The 19,111-nt window shown below is 35.6% G+C and overlaps 2 protein-coding genes across 5 annotated transcripts in view; both read left to right on the top strand.

Annotated features, from left to right (window-relative positions):
* Nucleotides 1-1,998: 1,998 nt before the first annotated feature.
* CTXN2 (cortexin 2) lies at nt 1,999-12,956 on the top strand. 4 transcript variants are annotated; one of them, XM_019730623.2, is made up of 2 exons: nt 1,999-2,698; nt 12,519-12,956. In XM_019730623.2, the coding sequence occupies exon 2, from the start codon at nt 12,576-12,578 to the stop codon at nt 12,819-12,821; it is 246 nt and encodes an 81-aa protein (XP_019586182.1). In that variant the 5' UTR covers nt 1,999-2,698; nt 12,519-12,575; the 3' UTR covers nt 12,822-12,956. The 4 variants fall into 4 exon arrangements, with proteins under 4 accessions (XP_019586182.1, XP_019586184.1, XP_074182798.1 ...); XM_019730625.2 differs by lacking the exon at nt 1,999-2,698 and adding an exon at nt 2,708-2,858; XM_074326697.1 differs by lacking the exon at nt 1,999-2,698 and adding an exon at nt 3,063-3,293.
* A 5,744-nt stretch (nt 12,957-18,700) lies between these two features.
* The window catches only part of SLC12A1 (solute carrier family 12 member 1), an 81,912-nt gene continuing 81,501 nt past the window's right edge, over nt 18,701-19,111 (top strand). Inside the window, exon 1 of the mRNA XM_074329185.1 lies at nt 18,701-18,854. The gene's annotated coding sequence lies outside the window, so the exon portion shown is untranslated. The remainder of the gene's footprint in view (nt 18,855-19,111) is intronic.

The raw sequence follows: 19,111 nt of genomic DNA, 5'->3' as shown, positions 1-19,111 counted from the left end.
ATTCAAATATTTCATATCTTTCCACAACTTTTTAAACATAAAAGTTGGGCGGCAGACTTTGGTAAGAACCTGAAATACAGGTATTCTAGGTTTTATTCTATTCTTCATTACTTCTTTGGCAATGGAAAATAAAATATAAATTATTAATCTCTGTGCTTCTATGGAACTTGCCAAGTTGTTTTGCAATGTATCTCATCAAGGGCAGAGACCAAATCTCATCTATCTTTTTATCCCAGCATCTAGCAAAGGAAATGAAACATAATGGATTTTTAATCCATTATGCTTTCCCAAATGAGCCACTTTGCAGACTTTTCAGAGCATCACCCTTTTTCATACTGCATGAAAAGGGTCAAGGTTAAGTACCAAGGAACCTAATTTGTAGTCAAAACTTTCCTTTGGCATCAATTCAAAATCATTAACTAAAAGCACTGTATCAACTGATGTAGGTATGGATTTTTGAAAACTCCAGAAAACCATCCAGAGGAACCTTCAAAGTATATGTGCATTATGTCAATAACATGACGAATCAGCATTCACTCAAATGATTGTGAAACCATGGCCCTATCCCAGTTTCTAATCTGGGTGAGAATTGTATCTGTAACATCCAGATTTTTTAAATCAGTGTCATGAGCATTTACTATGGAACCATATTTAAATTCATAAAATGACAAGTCAAAGTCTCCAATCATGATAAATTCTTGTAGTAGGGCCCATACAACAACAGTAGAATCATGTAACTTAGTCCTGCTTCCTTGAGCAGGGATTGAAAAGAGAATGGGTGATTGGAGATCATAGTATGGAAATAGAGACTGGAGTAAGTTATAGCATGTGTCTAGACAATGTCAAAATCAAAATAAAGTTATAAAATTCATAAACAGTTTGTTAATATTTTGCAAACAAAATAGTAACTTCTGAACTTATTTGAATAGAATATTCTTGCAACAGTGTAAACACATACATAGAATAATAGATGGAAGAAAATGATCTCCTTTCCCATACTCTATGAGTGACTGTATTTCCAGTATACAATCTCTCTACTAGCACCTTGCAACTTGAAGTGTGGTTCTGAGACTAGCAACCCATAGCATCAGCTGGAATACTGTTAAAAAATGCAGAATCTGAGACCCAACCTCAGATTTACTGAGTAAGAATGTGCATTTTAGCAAGATCTCCAGGACATTCATATGAACATTAAATTTCAAGAAGCACTGCTCTGCCCTAGCACCTAGTACCAAAAAAGAATATGGACATTAGTGAGCTTTTAAAAAGTCAATAAAACCATGGCTATGATCATGTCACTGGAAGAAGATACTTCTACTTTTTCTCTTGGTGGGTAGTTAGCTAGTTTTAAATAAAAATTAGTTTTAAATGAAAAAAAAAACACAACTTTTTTTGTAAAGTCTTTTATGAACTCCCAGTTATATATAGCCCATTTTTTGAAATTTTCTAAGTTAGTAAATATTCCAAATGACCATAGAGTTAATTATTATTATTGAACTATAACACAACTTTATATTATGTGTTTTCAGCATTATTTTTTACATGAACGATGACCCAATTCTGTGTTTACATTTTCCCCAATTGTTGACAATTTAATGATTCATAAAACCAATAAGTAAGTATTTAGGGCATCTACAGGTGTTCACAACTTGCGTGTTCTGTATATATTATAGTATCCAAACATAAATAGAATTGGAACCTTATAACTGAATTTAAAGAACAAGACCCTTAAGTAAGAATGAGGGGAGATATTTTTGTTGTTTTTGTTTTGTTTTGCTTTCAATGCTGTTTAGGCTTGGATTGTATATAGTCAACAACGGTCTTTATCAGAGCGTCCCTCACCTGGTGTCTTCCAGCTCCCAAGTGGAAGCTAGATCTTACTACGCAATACTTCAGCACTACGGACAGCGCCGAGGCACCTAATCCTAAAAGAGGAGGGGAACCGGTTGAGTTTGCGTAACGGAGAAAAAGTGCAGCAGGGGAAAATAATTCCAAATGCCGCATGCAGTCTTCAGTTAAACCTTTCAATCCAGTCTTTCACATATCGGAGAAGGAAGACGTAAGAATTTAGTCTCTACTCCTCGACTGAGACTGAGGTCACCGAGCACAGCAAAATGCTCGCCGCACAGCTACCGGTGCAGCTAGGAGAGGAAAACAAGGATTTCAACAATAAATTAACTCCCCACTGCCTTAGGAAGGGATATTGGAGACGAACTCCGATTGCTAATCTGCAGCATGTGATATGAGGGAAAATGTGCGCATATCTTTTTTATTTATTTTTTCTTCTTTTTAGCAGATAGAAAGAACAGATAGAGCCTGTTGCTGCAGTGGCGGATTCCTTTCCGCCTCTCATTTCCCATTTCTTCTCTGTCTCACATACACACAGTCAAACACCCTCACATACGCGCGCGCGCAAATATTTACACACTGCTACATCGAAGAAATGTATGCACATTTCCCTGCAAATACACTCGCTCGCACACACGTACTTCGCTGGCGCCCACGTCCTTTCCCTCTCACCGACAGATACATTTACACGCGTAGGCCAGGAAAGCGCAAACCACGGTCCTGTGACTCCACGCAGGTTCCCAGGACACGCCTTTTACATTATTATTGAACCGATCAGCAACCACAGACAAACCTGCCAACACTTAAGTCTACTCTCTGGATTTAATCTCCATGGCAACAAGCATGGAAGGTGAGACAATCCTGCCTGCGAAGTAACTTTCGCCCGGTTCCCTCCGCATTAACTGACAGGGTTCCAGTGCAGGACCAGATGAGAAGCATGTCCTCATTCTCTTGTATTTCTGAAACTAGGAAGCTGGAAAGGAGGTGGGGGGAAGGAGCCGGCAGGTCTGGTGAGTTCAAATTCTGAAGCAGAAAGAGCCCTAATGTTTCTGCTACTGCTGCTGCTGCCGCCGCCAAAAAGAAAAGGGGGAAAAAATCATGTGTTCTGTGTGGGGGATGCTTCCCCCATAATGTTTTGTAGGATGTTTCCATGCTTCTTCAGTTTAATATGTCCAAAGAGAACTGGAGACAAACAAGGCAGAATGACAATGACAGTCTAGGTTTCTCTAGTGAGACATTTTGAGAATTTTCAGACAAGGTTTTCCGTGCTTTGAAAGGAAGGAATGTCAAGAGCCCTTGAGGAGTCATCCAAAGATTTTCTTAAGAGAAATTCCCTTAAGGTTGAAATCTGCAAGGTTGGGGGGGTGGATTCTGGCAGATCCCAAGTGTTCGGATACCTGGGAAGGCCTGAAATTTATGTACTTCATCCTGATGAAGACATCTGGGTTTGTAATTTAAGGTTTTCCTTTGATTCCAACACATTCTGTTCTTAACGATTAACAAGCTCTGTGCAGATGTGGCCTCAGTAATGTTTCTTTTATCTCTTTACTTTTAATGAGATTTAATAACCTTGATGAATGGTGTGGGAGTCTATGTGTGTGTATGGGAGGAGTCATTCTTTTTTCAGCTTGGGTTTTCTTATGTCTCATTTCATGAAATAATAAATGTTCATATTATTAGCATTAGAGATTATTATATCTAATGACCAAGATCAAAATACTTTTCAGCCAGAACACTATATTCCATTATAATATTTCAGATTTGCTGTTTGGAGTATCATTAATAGATAAATAAACAGGGGAAAAACCTGTTGATTAAAATAAAATACAGGAGGTTCTTTTTCTTTTAATAGTCACATACTTTTCAATATTGGTTCTGCAACTGCACATTGCTGCATGTAAATTAAATAATTATATGTTCCTGAAAAGTGAATTTTTATACCTCCAATCAGTAAACTTATTTCATAGAAGAAACAACATCACACACAACATTCATATTTTATGAAAGACTATATATAAGGTATAAAAATATTGTTATCTTTGCTTAACTAGTCATAATGGTATGATTTGTAAGACTTACCATAGAAAGATTTTTATTTATTGCCTAATAACTACAAAACAATTCAGTGAGCTTTGGGCCTTGGGGTATCTATAGGTATACCCTTGGTCTAATCTTATGACTAATCAGGACTTATTAGACTTATCAATAGAAATCCCAGTTTCTGTGAAGGAGATGATGGTGCTTTCAACGCAATTGCTCATTTCTAAAGTACATAAACATTTATTCCAGTAATATGACTTGAGGCAATATCTTATCATTTGCAATAGTCCTTAAATACTTTGACCATAATACATATAGACCCTGATATTTAAACTGTGCAATGTTGATAATTTTACACCCCACCCCTTTTCTTTCCTGGTATAGTGTGCTTAAAATAACATTTCCACACAATTTTACATTCCACTCTTTTTTGGAAATTTTATTTCTTTCTTCTTAACTATATTTTTCTCATAAGGGTTTACTTATTCATGGTTTTGTAACTTCATGGTCTAACTTTCTCTCATTTTTCTTTCATTTTCTATTTCCCAGTAAACAGGATATTAAAATGATGTTTTCCCTCTGAGGTAGGCATTAAAATGTCTGTTGTGCAGAAAGAATCTGCTGATTTTTTTGCTTTTCCATCTCTTCCAGGGTTTAGAGAAACTGAAAATATATCTTTTGTCCACAGCTGTTGAGTAATTTTGGGTGCTTATTAACTATGAAGAAATCAGTGTTGTAACTAAAGACCTATTTATTCTTGACAATATTTTGTTATTAACATTACTTTTATATCATATGATGTTCTGTATAATAGAAAGGTGCAAAGTTCTGCACACATAGCAGTACATTCTCAAAAACTTTAGACTTGGTGTTGAAATGAAACAAGTTGTTTATTTCACAGAGCACGTAAAATGGAAAGTTGGGGCAAATGTTTTGAAAATTTAGGCCTGAAAATACTGGTATTTCAGCTGCTACATACATGGCTTAAATTTCCAAGAGCATTTGTATCCTGAATACATTGTTAAGCAATTGTTTAACTTTTAACTTATTTGCTTGTGTAGACACAACGTGCAGCAATGGCCAGACTTTCTTCAACCTTGAATATTACTCATGCAGTTGTTCTCCTTGACCTGTATTTTGTTCTCATTTTTAGTGTAAGGTAGAATTTTAAGACAAATACAACAGTATAAGTTCTTCCTTTTTAGATGTTAATAAAACATCTGTTCTTTCTCAACCCAATTTTTTTGTTAAAAAAGGGAAATTTCTTAGTCTTTAAACTCCCAGTGAATTTACTCGGCTGTGCTTTAAAAAACTGAATACGTATATAGTCATGCTCTTACTATTGAAAGTAATTAGTCTAATGATCTAGACTTCTGCACTTTTAACTTTTATACAAATAAAACTTCTGTACTTTTAACTTTTATACAAATAAACCTTTATCACCTGACTCCATTTTCTCTTTAGCCATCATTTCTAAATCTTCTCAATTTAGTGCCCCTCTAGGACATTCAACTGAAATTTATTAAATAATGAAAAAATTTGGGATGACAAACCCACAACTGTGTTTCAGTTCTTTGTTCCCATCACCGCTGCAGAATTGGATACTCTTTACCCACACCTTTTAGAAACTCTAACCTCCTTTGTTCCAAGTGAACTTCCCACTAGATTTACTCATGTCTCTAATTACTCCTTATACAACTCCACTATGAGATCTGATTTTCTCCTTGTAAGAGAAACATTCAATGAGGCTCATTGCTAGGCTTCTTCCATCTTCAATTGTTTCAAGTACCTGCAAGTAGAACCTTAAGGGAATTCCAACAAAATTGCCTTTTGAATCGAACCAGAAGTAGATCTGACTTCCTACAGGATAATACTTCGAATACTTGACTTTGCATATTTGAATGCAGACATTGTCTTTCTTGATTTTCCCTTTCCTAGGCAAATCTCAGCAATTCTTTCCATGTCTTAAATTTTGATCTGTGATGTTTTGATGCTTCTATGTACTGGACTCTCTCTGTCCTGGATGCATTCTTCTGCACAAACTTTATTTGACAACAATGACCTTCAGGTATTCTCCCCACCAGCTATTTATGCTAGACAAAATTATCTGGATTAATTTATTTAAGGCTGCCTGTTAAAGTGTCTACTGTGTGCCAGGTATGAGCACCATGAATTCACTAAGTTCAGAACAAAACTCTTCATTTACTTTCTAAATTTACACTTTGCTTGTATTTCTTTATTTTGGTTAATGAAAGCGCTATTATTACACTTGTCCAGGCTTAATAGAGTGGCATCATTTTTGACGCCTCACTATCCATGGCCTACTACATTCCACCAGTTGCTAAATCTTAGCTCTCATATCTTTATAAATATTTTTCAAACCCATTCCCTTTTCCATACATTTACCTCCTAGTCCAGGCCGTCATTGCTTCTCACCTGGACCATTTCTTTTCCATGACGTTCCCTCCCTGAAATCTGTCTAATTCAGTGTCAACATCAACCACTCAGGCTTTAAGCAAATAAATTTCAAACTCTTCCTGACAGTTAAGATATTTCACATTTTGGCTTCAACCTACCTTTCCAATGTTTTGTTTCCTATACTCTCCTTTGCTTGGGCCAAATTGCTCACTATCCTCTGAACAAATACAGCACTTTTCTGCCTTCATATTTATTGTCATGCTGTTTGCTTCTCCACATACCTGAATCCTCTGTGTGTCAAAACTCAACTCAAATACAATCTCTTACCAACAACAACAACAAAAAAATATTTATTGATCCCTAAATGGGTGAAATCTCTGTTCCCTCTAAATTTGTTTATCCTCTTTGAATCTGTTTTTTATCAAGACATTGAAGATAATATTTACCCTGTATTGTTGTTATAGAGATTAAATAAAATAATATACAAAGCAGTGTTTGGTACTCAGCATGTGTTAAATACAGACTTATTTCCTTTGTAGAAGGCTTTGTAGAAGCCTACACTTTTTTATTTTTGTTTGTACATGGATCATCTCCGTTACAAGCTGGAACCTCTTTGAATAGAAAGGTCCATGTCTATTAGAATATAGTAGCAACTCAATAAATGTTTTTGCATGGAAGTATAGCGACTAGTATCACTTTCCATATAGACTGACGAATGAATAATAATAATGTTATTATTTTCTATCATTTGGACCCCATTCAATGTAAGATTACATTTGCTTTTTGAAGTAAACACCTCACATCTTTGGCTCATATTGACTTTTGATTAATTGAAACTTCAATATTTAACATGAACATCCAAGTAAAGTCTCCTCTACCTGAGGTTGAAGCACCTCACTCCTTCCCACTTAAATACAGAACTTTAGAAGTGTTTCTATTAACTTTTATGTTCTGGTTTCAATCCAGAGTTCCAATCATCAGAATTGTCTTTAATCTTGACTCTGTGAGCTGCCATATAGTTTTCAGCCAAACTTTGTGCCAAATTTAGTAATTGTAACTTCAATGTCTTTCTTCAGCCTAGTCAATGTTTAAAAACTAAGGAGGATGCAGATAGAATGAAACCTTTGTGTTACTATGTTACTACAATGGAGAGCGCTCTCTGACTATAGGAACCAATATTTATTGGGAACACTTTCGAGAACTGTGACTCTACATAAAAATACTATTATCCAGGCATATCTCACCATCTTCCCAAAAAAACATATAATGGGAGACAGTTAAATGCATTGCTGAAATCACTAAACCATGGCCTTGCTATTTTCCTGATTCCCCATGTTCATAGTAAACTTTCCAAAAAGGAAGTAAATTTGACATTACATCTTATTAAACTCATGTTAACTTTTAGTGACTTCTTAAATGCTGCAAATTAACTGTTAAATAATTAACTATGGACTTGTAACAAAGATTAATTCCAAGTTACCAATATGCAATTTTCACAATTTCCCATCACTTTTTCTGAAAGTGAGACATTTTTCCACATCCATAATTTTGGCAGCATTCTCATACTAGTCAAGTATTTCTCAAAGGTTTTGAAAGGTTTTTGCAGATGCAAGTTATAAACCATCTTATCCTGAGAATTTTCACTCATCTGTGACTAAACAATATTCTACTACATTCTTGTCTTTTATTGTTTGATATTTTGGTCACTTCTAAAGACCATTCCACATTGGTTAAAAATACAGAAGTAGATTATGTAGTTCTGCCTTTCTTTGTCATCTGATACCATTAAACCATCTTGTACAAGTAGGGACTTTAATCATTCATTAGTCAATTTCTTGATCTGAATATATTTTATATAAAATCCTACCACCTCAAAGCCTTTGCAATGGCTATTTTCTCAAACGTCAATGCTCTTCCTCCAGATACTGTCATGGCTCCTTTCTTGACATCATTCAAGCTTCAGGTTAAATGTTGTCTCGCTAGGGAGGCCTTTGCTGACTTCTAATTAAAGAAGTTCTGTTTTTCCAACATTATTCTCTTTCCTCTTAACTTGCTTTGCTTTCTCTCATAGCTTTTATGACTACTTGAAATAACATGCATAGATAGATAGATAGATAGATAGATAGATAGATAGATAGATAGATAGATAAGTATTTTAAATATACTTGTGTCTTCACCACCAGGATGTAACACTCATTGTGTAAGATACACATTATTATCTAGTTCACCACTATAGCATCAAGAATAGTACTGACACATAGCAGATACTCAATATATATATTTGTTCAGTGATTAATAAAATATTATTGCTATATTTATTATTATATATTACCTTAAGCTCATTCAGTTCTTTAGAATTCCTGACAGTATCCCTAAAGTTTTTGGTCACTTTTCAGCATTAGTCTCTGTTACACTGCATTTCTTCTAATATATTTATACCAACAATAGAGAGCTAAAGAGACCTTGTGAATTATGTTTAAAGCCATGAAACAACCATCTATTTGTTCCCCCAACATAGAATAAAAATTGCTGACTTTAATGACTCATGAGCAGTGGCTCTGTATGTCCATTCATTGTTTGCATCCCTACCTGGTTCCAAAATCCTTTGAAGAATCTTAATTAAGTATCTTTGAAGTACCTTACCCTTCTTTGCTAAGTGTAACTGTAGCAGTAAAGTAATAAAGAGGGCAGGGGCAGAGGAAGAAGGGATAATTGTAACAGACATCTTAAGCTAACCAAAGTCACTACAACTGAATACAAATTTTAACTCTATACTTTCTGGTAGTCAACACCAAAATATTATGATGGCTACATATCTTTCCTTAGACAATAGAAGGCAACTCACAAAGTTTTTAGGAAAGATCTGCTTTCTCTACTTTTGAATACTACAAATCATGTGAGTCCTTCAGGGAATATTGTATTAATCAATCTGATTTTTAAAAAAGAAAAAAACAGAAACACTGAACTCTGAATAAGCTAGTGAATTTTGATATTTATCCTCAAGGCCAGTTTTTTTTTGAAATTGAATAAAAGCTTTCTTGTTCACTATATTTTAACTAAATTTATTTTTATGTTCTGGGTGTTTAAAACTTAGGCTTTTTAAAGCCAGAACTTTATTCATCAAAAATTACATTGTTCAATAAATTTAGTTTAATTCAAGTCAAATATTTATTGAATACCTACATTATGCCAGGAATTGTGGCCACTACTTAAGAAGTAGTTATTTTTCCATAAAAAATGATAAGTAACTGTCCACAGATTATCTAAGACTCTAAAAACAAAGCATTATCTGGTATATGTTAAACAAATTATAATATAAAATAGAAAGGATTTTGTATTTCTAACTAGGAAGGTACCTTGTTTTGATTTAATAGTAACAAATGAGTGTGCTACATCTAGAAAACACCTCTTATTTTTATTTGGTTGGTTGGTGGATTTTAATAAGAATAACAGAATCTAGAGGATTAATCACTGGCTAAGAGCCAATTTAACAATGCTTAACTCTTCTAATGATTAGCTATCACCCTGTGTTTTTGCTTACATTATGATTTTAAGAACACATAAATAAATTTAGCTAACATCTTAACTATACTTAATTTAGGCTATTTCTACATGATGGTAAAATGAACTAGCTTTAAAATGTACAGATTATTTAAGCTGCCCAGATGTTTTAACTTTTGTTGTCATTTAACCAGACTCTGAGACAGAGTTTAGTGTGCAGGATGTTTAATAAATAGTGCCCTTGAGCTCAATCTCTGTGGAAGAAAGGGGTATTTAGCAAGAGTAGGCAGAAATTGAGCTGTGATTTGGAACCAATGACAGCCTTGGTTTACACCAGGTAGAACTCTAGACCTAGAATGGTCCTTCAGAGTTGTGCCCCTTTGGGTCAAGATAACCGGGTTTTTTTACTGTCACATCAACCAGTCATTGAAAATGGTCTGCCCTAGGAAGTGGCCTGACCTTGGTGAGGCAGCTCTTTGCTATCCAGGCAATCTGTGCAAGGGTCTCACAGTTGGAGACTATCTGCTGGCAGCAGTCCCAGATGCTGGGCAACAAGTCCTTGATTGAAGGGAGTCTGCTGGGCACACCAGTGTCTACCAGTAAACCACTCTTATTGCTTCCTCTTACCCACATGTCCCCTGAAATATCCTAATGGCATATATAGCCTAGCAAGGTCATGGTTCTAGTAAAAAAATAATTCAAACAAGTTACTTGGCTGAATCAGGCAGTTACTTGGCAAATGTTTGGTAATTACCAAGTAGAAACATCATGTTTTTCAGTTTCTCCACCCATTAAACAAAGGAACCACCAAATGTATGGATCGCAACAAAAGACCTTCAATTGATGAAAGCAATAAAATTAGAAGTTTAGTTTAAAAAAATGTTCTAGTTAAGTCTCAAGATCATTAGCTATTCAGTCCAGTCTCCTATGCCTTCTATGGGATAAATTGTACAACAGAGCTGTGAGAGTAAAGGGGATCAAATATATGGTGATGGAAAGAAAACTGAGTCTAGATGGTGAACACACAATGTGAGATATATAGATGATGTGTTACAGAATTGTACACCTGAAATCTATGTAACTTTAGTAGCAATTGTCACCCCAATAAACTTGAAAAAAAAAGTTGTACAACAAGAATTCTGTCTTCAGAAAAATCACTCTGAGCCACTTAAGTGATCCTAAATTAAAAAATAATAATAAAGTATATTCACTATTAGGGCAGGAAAAATGATTTTGCGGAAAGAAATTCAACAGAGATGTTTGAAACAATATTTTTTTTCCTTTTATTAAATAAAAAAATCAAATAACCAGCATAGCCCAGAATGTACTGAATATTTCTGACACTTAAGGTTTGAAGATTAAGCCTCTTTGTAATCCAAGCCACTATAAGATAACATATTGCTTGATATTAACTGATGTCTTAGTTGGCAAATAATTTTAAAAGCTACAAGGCTTGTTCTTATTAATTACTCCCTTTCTCTACTCCTTATCTCCCATTCAAAAAAAAAATCTGAAGGGCCAGTCATTTTAATAAACATAGTTCTTTAAAATTATCAGAAGAAGCAAGAACCAAACGCACACACAAAAACCCCTAAATGAAACAAAATGACAACAAACAAAAATGAAAGCACTAACAATCTATCATTCTCAGTTATTGGATGGCAAGATATTTGATGACAGTTCTCTCAAGAAGGGTGGATGTGGGTTAGTAACCACTGATTTAATTAACTGATTTTAATTTTAATTAACATTAAGACATCAAATGGGATTTGTTGTTTGTTTTTTTGTTGTTTTTTTTTTTGCTTCAACACAGTCTTTTCGAACACTTTTGTTCTAGTTTTAGAATCTTAGTGTAGTAGGAGCTTAGATGTGGGAATCTGATGGGAAGACGACTGAGGAGCTGGCCTAGAAGCTGAATTTTCATAAAAGACACACTGTCCCTTTCAAACACTGTTTAACTTAGATTTTATGTTTATTAGATTTTATGTTAATGTCCCTTTCAAACACTGTTTAACTTAGATTTTATGTTCATTTAGGGTTGTCTGAAAGCTAATGGAGATGATGGAGAGATGGCTAATGGTCCACAGTGGCTTGTTACTTGCAAGATGCTATATTGGGTACTGCACTTACAAACAAAAATTAAAAAACACAGTTTCTCTTTTTAAGAAATCACAATTTAGTGTTTGGAGTAGTAGTAGAAAAGAAAATAAGTCTAAAAGTTAAAGGATGAAAAAGAGAGAAGACATTAAAGGGATCAGAATCTGTATCAGACAAAATGGCACCAGAGATAGAGCTTGAAACATGGACTTTAGAGAATTTGACGACCTCAAAACTTGTGATTACTTGTAGTATTATCTACACATGAGAAAATTAGATCATAATTCAGGTCAAAAAAGCTCTGGCCTAACAACTTTGAAATGCTTTTAATTAAAAACTTTTCGGATTAATTATTTGAATATTTACCTTCACACTTGATTTTATATTTAGCGTTATGTAGGTACTGTTTTATGTGTTCACAAAGGCAATTCTGTAATTTCTACAACAGAAGTAGCATCTCCAATGCTAATTTGAACCTGATTCATATCTGATGTTTTTTAACATCTTTTGTGAGTTTAGTCAAGAAGGTTTGAAAAATGCCAGATTTTATAAAACAAGTACCTGCCCAATACCACACATGGATAAAACTAAACTGATTCCAATTTTGTATCTAGGCCAAGAGGTGACTGCAGCTGGAATTCTGAAGAGCCACCAGGATGTGACAGTGAATAATGAGTAGTACCTACTGTGGCAACTCTTCAGCTAAGATGAGTGTCAACGAAGTATCAGCTTTCTCATTGACTCTGGAGCAAAAAACTGGCTTTGCATTTGTTGGGATTTTGTGTATTTTCTTGGGACTTCTGATTATCAGATGCTTCAAAATCCTGTTAGACCCGTACAGTAGCATGCCTTCCTCTACATGGGAAGATGAAGTTGAAGAGTTTGATAAAGGGACATTTGAATATGCACTTGCATGACAGCACCAGCTTTATGGATTTTAACATTATGTTATTGAGACTCACGGTGGATACAACTGTAATTACCTTGAGCGTGCTGGAGAGAGGCTCATTTCATTCACTGAATTCAATAAGTGTGTGTGGTTAATTTATCCACCATGGTGTAAATGATAAACCATAATTGGGTTTCCTCACCTTCCTCTGTCTCCCATACTGAGGTTCCAATGAATAGAGCAGAAGATCACTCCAGCCATATGTACCATCTTTATTCTTATCTCATACATCTCCCTTAAATCTCTGTTTCCTTTTTGTGCTACTGAACTGTGCTAGAGGCTTCCTGCTTCTGCCCTTCGGCAATGCCCAGACACTCTCTCCACATTCCCGACTTCAGCCCCCCAGTGTTAAAGACCAGGTGTCTTAAACATAAGGCACCCTCAGTCCAGAGAATAAATCAAATATGATTTTCCTAATAATAGCCATTGGTCAAAAATGTTTATGGGTGAAAAAAATCTCACAAAACTAATACACAAATCCTGAAAGGAGTCACAGGCCCTAAAGGTCCCCAAATCTCACAATGCTCTGACCCTCTAGTTATTCTTCTAGAATCTCTTGCAATAAAAGCCCCTAGCCTGGGATCCAAACCAGATTTGCTTCATACTGATACTTTCTCCTTCTCCCCTTTTGTAAACAGTACAAAAAGGGAGTTTCCAGCATGACCTAGTGAAAGAGCATTTTTCCAGAAATAAGACGTCCAGTCTCCGCCCTGCCATGATTAGAGCTATGCAGACTCAGTTAAGTCATCTAATCTCTGGGGACTTCAGTAAGGAAGCTCACCAGAGGATTTGTAATGTCCCTTTCAATCCTAGTTTCCTATGAACTCTACAAACATTCCTGGAAACCCAGAGATCTGAGATGAATGAGGACTTAAGATGTCATGAAAACATTTTTAGTTTAGGAGCCGAAACTCAGAGATTTGACTTCTAATGTTGATTCAGCCAAGAAGAAGCTTTAGGACCGAGAAAGTTACCTAGAAAGGAACTTATTTTCCACATCTGCAAAACAAGGATAAATAAATCCATTCTGCATATCTTGCAGGAATATTGAGAGGACCAAGTGACTTACAATGAATGAAAGAACATTTGAACCCAATTTAAACATACCTTGCTACCATTATTTATTATCCTCACTGGTAATAGTAACAGAGGTTCTCAAACCTTAAGAAGCAATGATTTAGTGTAAATTGTTCAACCTCTCTAGTCTTCATTCTCCTCATTTGATAAGTAAAAAGATAGAGTTATATAATTTTAAAATCCTTTCCAACTACAAAATTCTGACTCTCTATGATCATTGAATGTAGGAATAGCAGGAGATAAATAAATACAAAAAAATTTGTGTCACTTGAGAACACAGAACTGCTGAATATACCAAAAAAGAATAGCTAATTTACATATATTGAGAGTTAACACTAAATTAGGTGCTTCCCACTTATTGTGTGATTTGCTACCCTTATCAACCCTTGAGTTTAGTATTACTATTTCCATTTTATTATCTACATTTTGTAGAGGAGGAACTGAAGTTGAGAGAGACTAACTAACTTCCCAAAGTCACCACGCTTGAGAGTGGTTGTGTTAGAAATTGAACTTGGGCAATCTAATGTCAGAGTCCTTGTTTGTAAACACTCTGCTGTACTCGGACACTCCCCTCAACACTTCTACATGTCTTACAAATACGGTTATTGCTCAGGTCTATGGTACTCCAAAACCAGCTGTCTTAGTGAGATGCCCTGGTACTGCCTATTTCCTAATAGATTTAGAACACATCTGTGTTGGCTATGGATCTTCTGGAAGAAATCTACACATCAACAAGGCTCTTTGAACTCCAGCAAGTACAGGAGGGTTGGCCTGAGACATCTGGTAGCTAGTTAGTAATTTGGTCCAAGAACACCTCATTGAACCATGTCAGCTGGACACACTGCAATTTGCATATACCAGGACACTAGGCATCTCCTTTGTGACCCAGGCTTGTCAAGTACTCACTAAGACATATGTCCTAGACATATGTTCCATTTGTCTCCCAGGGAAGACACCCACCAAGATGCTCCATTTTGGTGTCTAGACTATAATAAGGCCAGATCTTTATTTCAAAAAGAAAAAAGGCCCGAAAACCAAAAGACAAGAAAACTTTATGAAGTATGAGCATTATTTCAGAAAGTTCAACATCCACAAGCTTTTTCAGATATCATCAACTTCACTGTAATGTTATTTCAATCCCTCTAAAGAGAAATTCTTTTAAACAAAAGTGCCTTCAGCCTTCAGCCATGGCATTCATTCATGCCCTATAGCAGGGAAAGGAGGAGAAAGAGTGGTCACTATCTGTATTTTCAGAGCAAGAAACAATATGAAAGATATAAAAAGGCTGATTAACGTATGGATACAACATAAAGACTTCCTGAAATGCTAAGCCTTCTAAGGACACATGTCCAATATCATAGCCAGATCCTCCCCTAGCTGCCCCTTCACAAGAACTGTGTCAGGGAGGACAAGAGGAAAGATAGAGGAGCATACCTCCAGACAGTTTCCACATGTTACCTTACCCACCTGTCTGAAATACCTAAATTGGGTTTACCTTTCAAGGTTGGCTTTATGGATGGTGTAATTTCATCCATATCCCCCAAACCATCTTCCATCTGCTCCAGGATGTCTGAATCCCATAAGTAGAGAATAAGACTTTCACTTCACAGTTAGAGATAAAAGGCTTAGAATAAAAAGTTCTGCTTGATGTAAGACCAAGATTAAAACTAATTCACACTACACTGTAGTCAAGCAGTCAGTCAGCAAGAAAAAAAGAAATTGACCATTATCAAAGGGCATTCACAGTCATTTGTAGAGTAAAAAAGTTAGGAAATAAATAGGTAGATCATATGGTAATTCTATGCTTTTATTAAAGTATAATCGTATACAATATTATATTAGTTTTAGGAATAGTGATTCTACATTTATATACCATGCAATGTTATTACCACAATATCTCGAGTAACTATCTGTCACCATACAAAGTTATTATGACATTATTGACTATATTCCCTGTGCTATACATTACATCCCTGTGATTTATTTATTTTATAACTGAAAGTTTGTACTTCTTATTCCCCTACACCTTTTTCACCCATCCCCCTACACCCTTCCTCTCTTGCAACCATCAGTTTGTCCACTCCTGGTGTACACCCCAAAGAATTTAAAACAGGGTCTCAAAAAGATATTTGTACACCCATGTTCTTAGCAGCATTATTCATAATAGCTAAAATGTGGAAGCAACCCCAGTATCCATTGATGGATGAATGGATAAGTAATAGTGGTATATAGATACAATCGAATATTTATTATTCAGTCTTAAAAAGGAAGGAAATTCTGCTATGAGAAAACATGGATGAGCTTAGGGACATTATGCAAAGTGAAATAAGCCAGTCACAAAAAGGAAAATACTGTATGATTCCATTTACATAAGGTACTTAGAGCAGTCAAAAATCATAAACACAGAAAGTGTAATGGTGATTGCCAAAGATGGGGAAGGGAAGAATGGAGAGTTATTGTTTAATAGGTATAGACTTTGTTTTCAAGATAAAAAGAGTTATGGGGATGGATGGCGGGGATGACTGCACAACAATATGAATGTATTTAATATCACTGAACTGTATACCTAAAAATAGCTAGAGTAGTAAATTTTGTGTTAAGTGTATTTTATTAATAATACAATAAAAATACAAAAGCAAAAACAAACAACAACAAAAAACCTGCTTACCATGGACAGAGGATATAAAACATGTTCATTTTCTTCCCTCCACCAAAATTGTTTTTAAAAAGAAAAGAAAGAAAGAAAGAAAGAAAGAAAGAAGGAAGGAAGGAAGGAAGGAAGGAAGGAAGGAAGGAAGGAAGGAAGGAAGGAAGGAAGGAAGGAAGGAAGGAAGGAAGGAAGGAAGGAAGGAAGGAAGGAAGGAAGGAAGGAAGAAAGAAAAGAAAAGAAAGAAATGGGTAGGCTCCCGAAAGATGGCCAGTGTTGAAGGGAAGGGAGACTGAAGGTGGTAGAAGTAATCACAAGTCAGTCCACATCTCCTGTCCAGGGCCAGTGAATAGGACTTGTTTTGGGTCTCAGCCTCATCTCAGCTGATTTAAATAACCAGCCCCACCAGGCTGAATCTGAAATGTGTCTAATTCCTATGCCTGACTACCTTCTATATGGGGAGTCAAAACCCTTTGTAGAAAGAACAGATAAATGCTCTTGGTATTTAAGAGCAAAAGGAGTTATAGTTGCGTACTTGTAATTCTGTTTCTATATCTGATACAGCCTCATGACACCGTGTTTCCCTGAAAATAAGACCTAGCTGGACCATCAGCTCTAATGCATTTTTGGAGCAGAAATTAATTTAAGACCTGGTATTATATTATATTATATTATATTATATTATATTATATTATATTATATTATATTATATTATACCTGGCATTAGGATTAGATTAGATTAGATTAGACCCAGTATCATATCATATCATATCATATCATATCATATCATATCATATCATATATCATATCATACCCGGTCTTATAAGACCGGGTCTTATATTAATTTTTGCTCCAAAAGACGCATTAGAGCTGATGGTCTGGCTAGGTCTTATTTTCCGGGAAACATGGCATTAGTCTGACTGATTAACATGACACCTGACAAAGAGCATCTAAGGAGTTTTACTTAGGTACCTCCAGACTACCTTCCAATCTTGAATCTGTTCACCAACCTACCTTTCCCTCTATTTTAAAAGGTATAATACCTATGCCAGGCTCTACTGATTCACCCCAGAATCTTCCATGTGACTAAATAAAAGTCACCAGTTGTAAATATTGCTAAAATAGTAAAAGCAAGTGCTAAGCATAAACTAAGTATAAACGGGTGCTTTTTCCAAATCCTCTACACAAATTGACTAATTTTATCCTCACAAAAATTCTACAATAAGGTAGGTACCATTATTATCCACAACTGTATTTTACAGATGAGAAAAATATGGCAGAGAGACTGCGTCATTTGCCAGAGATCACACAGTTAGAAAGTGGCAGGACTAGGATGGGAATTGAGCATTCTGACTCTAGAGACTTGCTCTTAACCACTGTATCATACCACATGCTGCCCAGGCAACTGGAACTCACTTGGATAGTTTCGTATAGAACACTAGGAGGACTCATTCAGTCATACCAATTGAAAACCATAACAGGACCTGCAAGGAGAGATTGCTTGTGCTGTCTTAATAATCACCACCTCACCGATTTGAGCAAAACATTTCCCACAATAAAACTCAAAAACCGGGTTTGATAGAAATGTTTTGCCACAGGGAGACAAAGAGGTCATTTAGCAGTGCCACTGGGAAACTTACCCACAGTTTGATTTCTTCTTGAAAGCGTTTTCCCACTAGGTAGAAATATTTTCCATAAATTATGGATTCTACTCTCAATCTGCTTACTTCCCATGCAAAGAAGAGCCAAAGTGAGATGTATAAGCAAGATAAAATCATCTCAAATACCATTTTCTAGTTATAAAGTATAGAAACTATCCCAGGGGGACAATATTTTGCTACACGTGCTGAACAATAGGAGGTCATTAGGAATCATGTGAACTAAGATGACGGGATTTGATTTATTCAGTTCCAAACAACTGAAGTACTGCTCATATTTTCTTAGGTGATTGCTGTTGAGTAATATAACTCCCCTTATGAATTAAAGAAACTTTATTTTACTTCCTGTCTAAAAGGATTAATGGTTTACTACTAGTTACTTGTTGATGTAGTACTTAAGGTTCCTCAGGGCTAATGACTGGGCAGGACTTACAGTACTATTCCAGGCCAATCATTGCTCAGGCATCTCTTTCAAGGAAGACTCTAACCAATAAAAAGAAGCCTAAGGTTCCAAGGGGGAAAACTAAGTGCCCCATATATGCCTGGGTGATGCTGAAGCAGGTTACACTTCCTGAGAGAAGAAGGTTCCTGGTTGGTAAGGTAAACATTTCTGGACAAGGTAAAAAATTACAATTAATATTATGTCATAAAGTAGATTCTGAGGAGTAAAGGAAAGGCAAAGATATCAAGAACTATGAAGAGAAGTGGGATGTTCTATAAAAACTAAAGAGATAACAGATTCACTTACAATTTCCCCAGGAAAGGTCTTTTGAGAGTTGAAGTTGAGATTTTTTCTTTTAATTCAAAGAAATAGCTTTAATAATGTCAGGAGAGAGGCAGCTTTCTGTTTGTATTTATCTATCTTTCCAGAACTTT

This window comes from Rhinolophus sinicus, linkage group LG03, assembly GCF_036562045.2.
Source record: "Rhinolophus sinicus isolate RSC01 linkage group LG03, ASM3656204v1, whole genome shotgun sequence".
In the NCBI taxonomy this organism is placed as follows: Eukaryota; Metazoa; Chordata; class Mammalia; order Chiroptera; family Rhinolophidae; genus Rhinolophus; species Rhinolophus sinicus.
The sequence above is the reverse complement of the archived record's forward strand: the minus strand, read 5'-3'. Positions and strand labels throughout refer to the sequence as shown.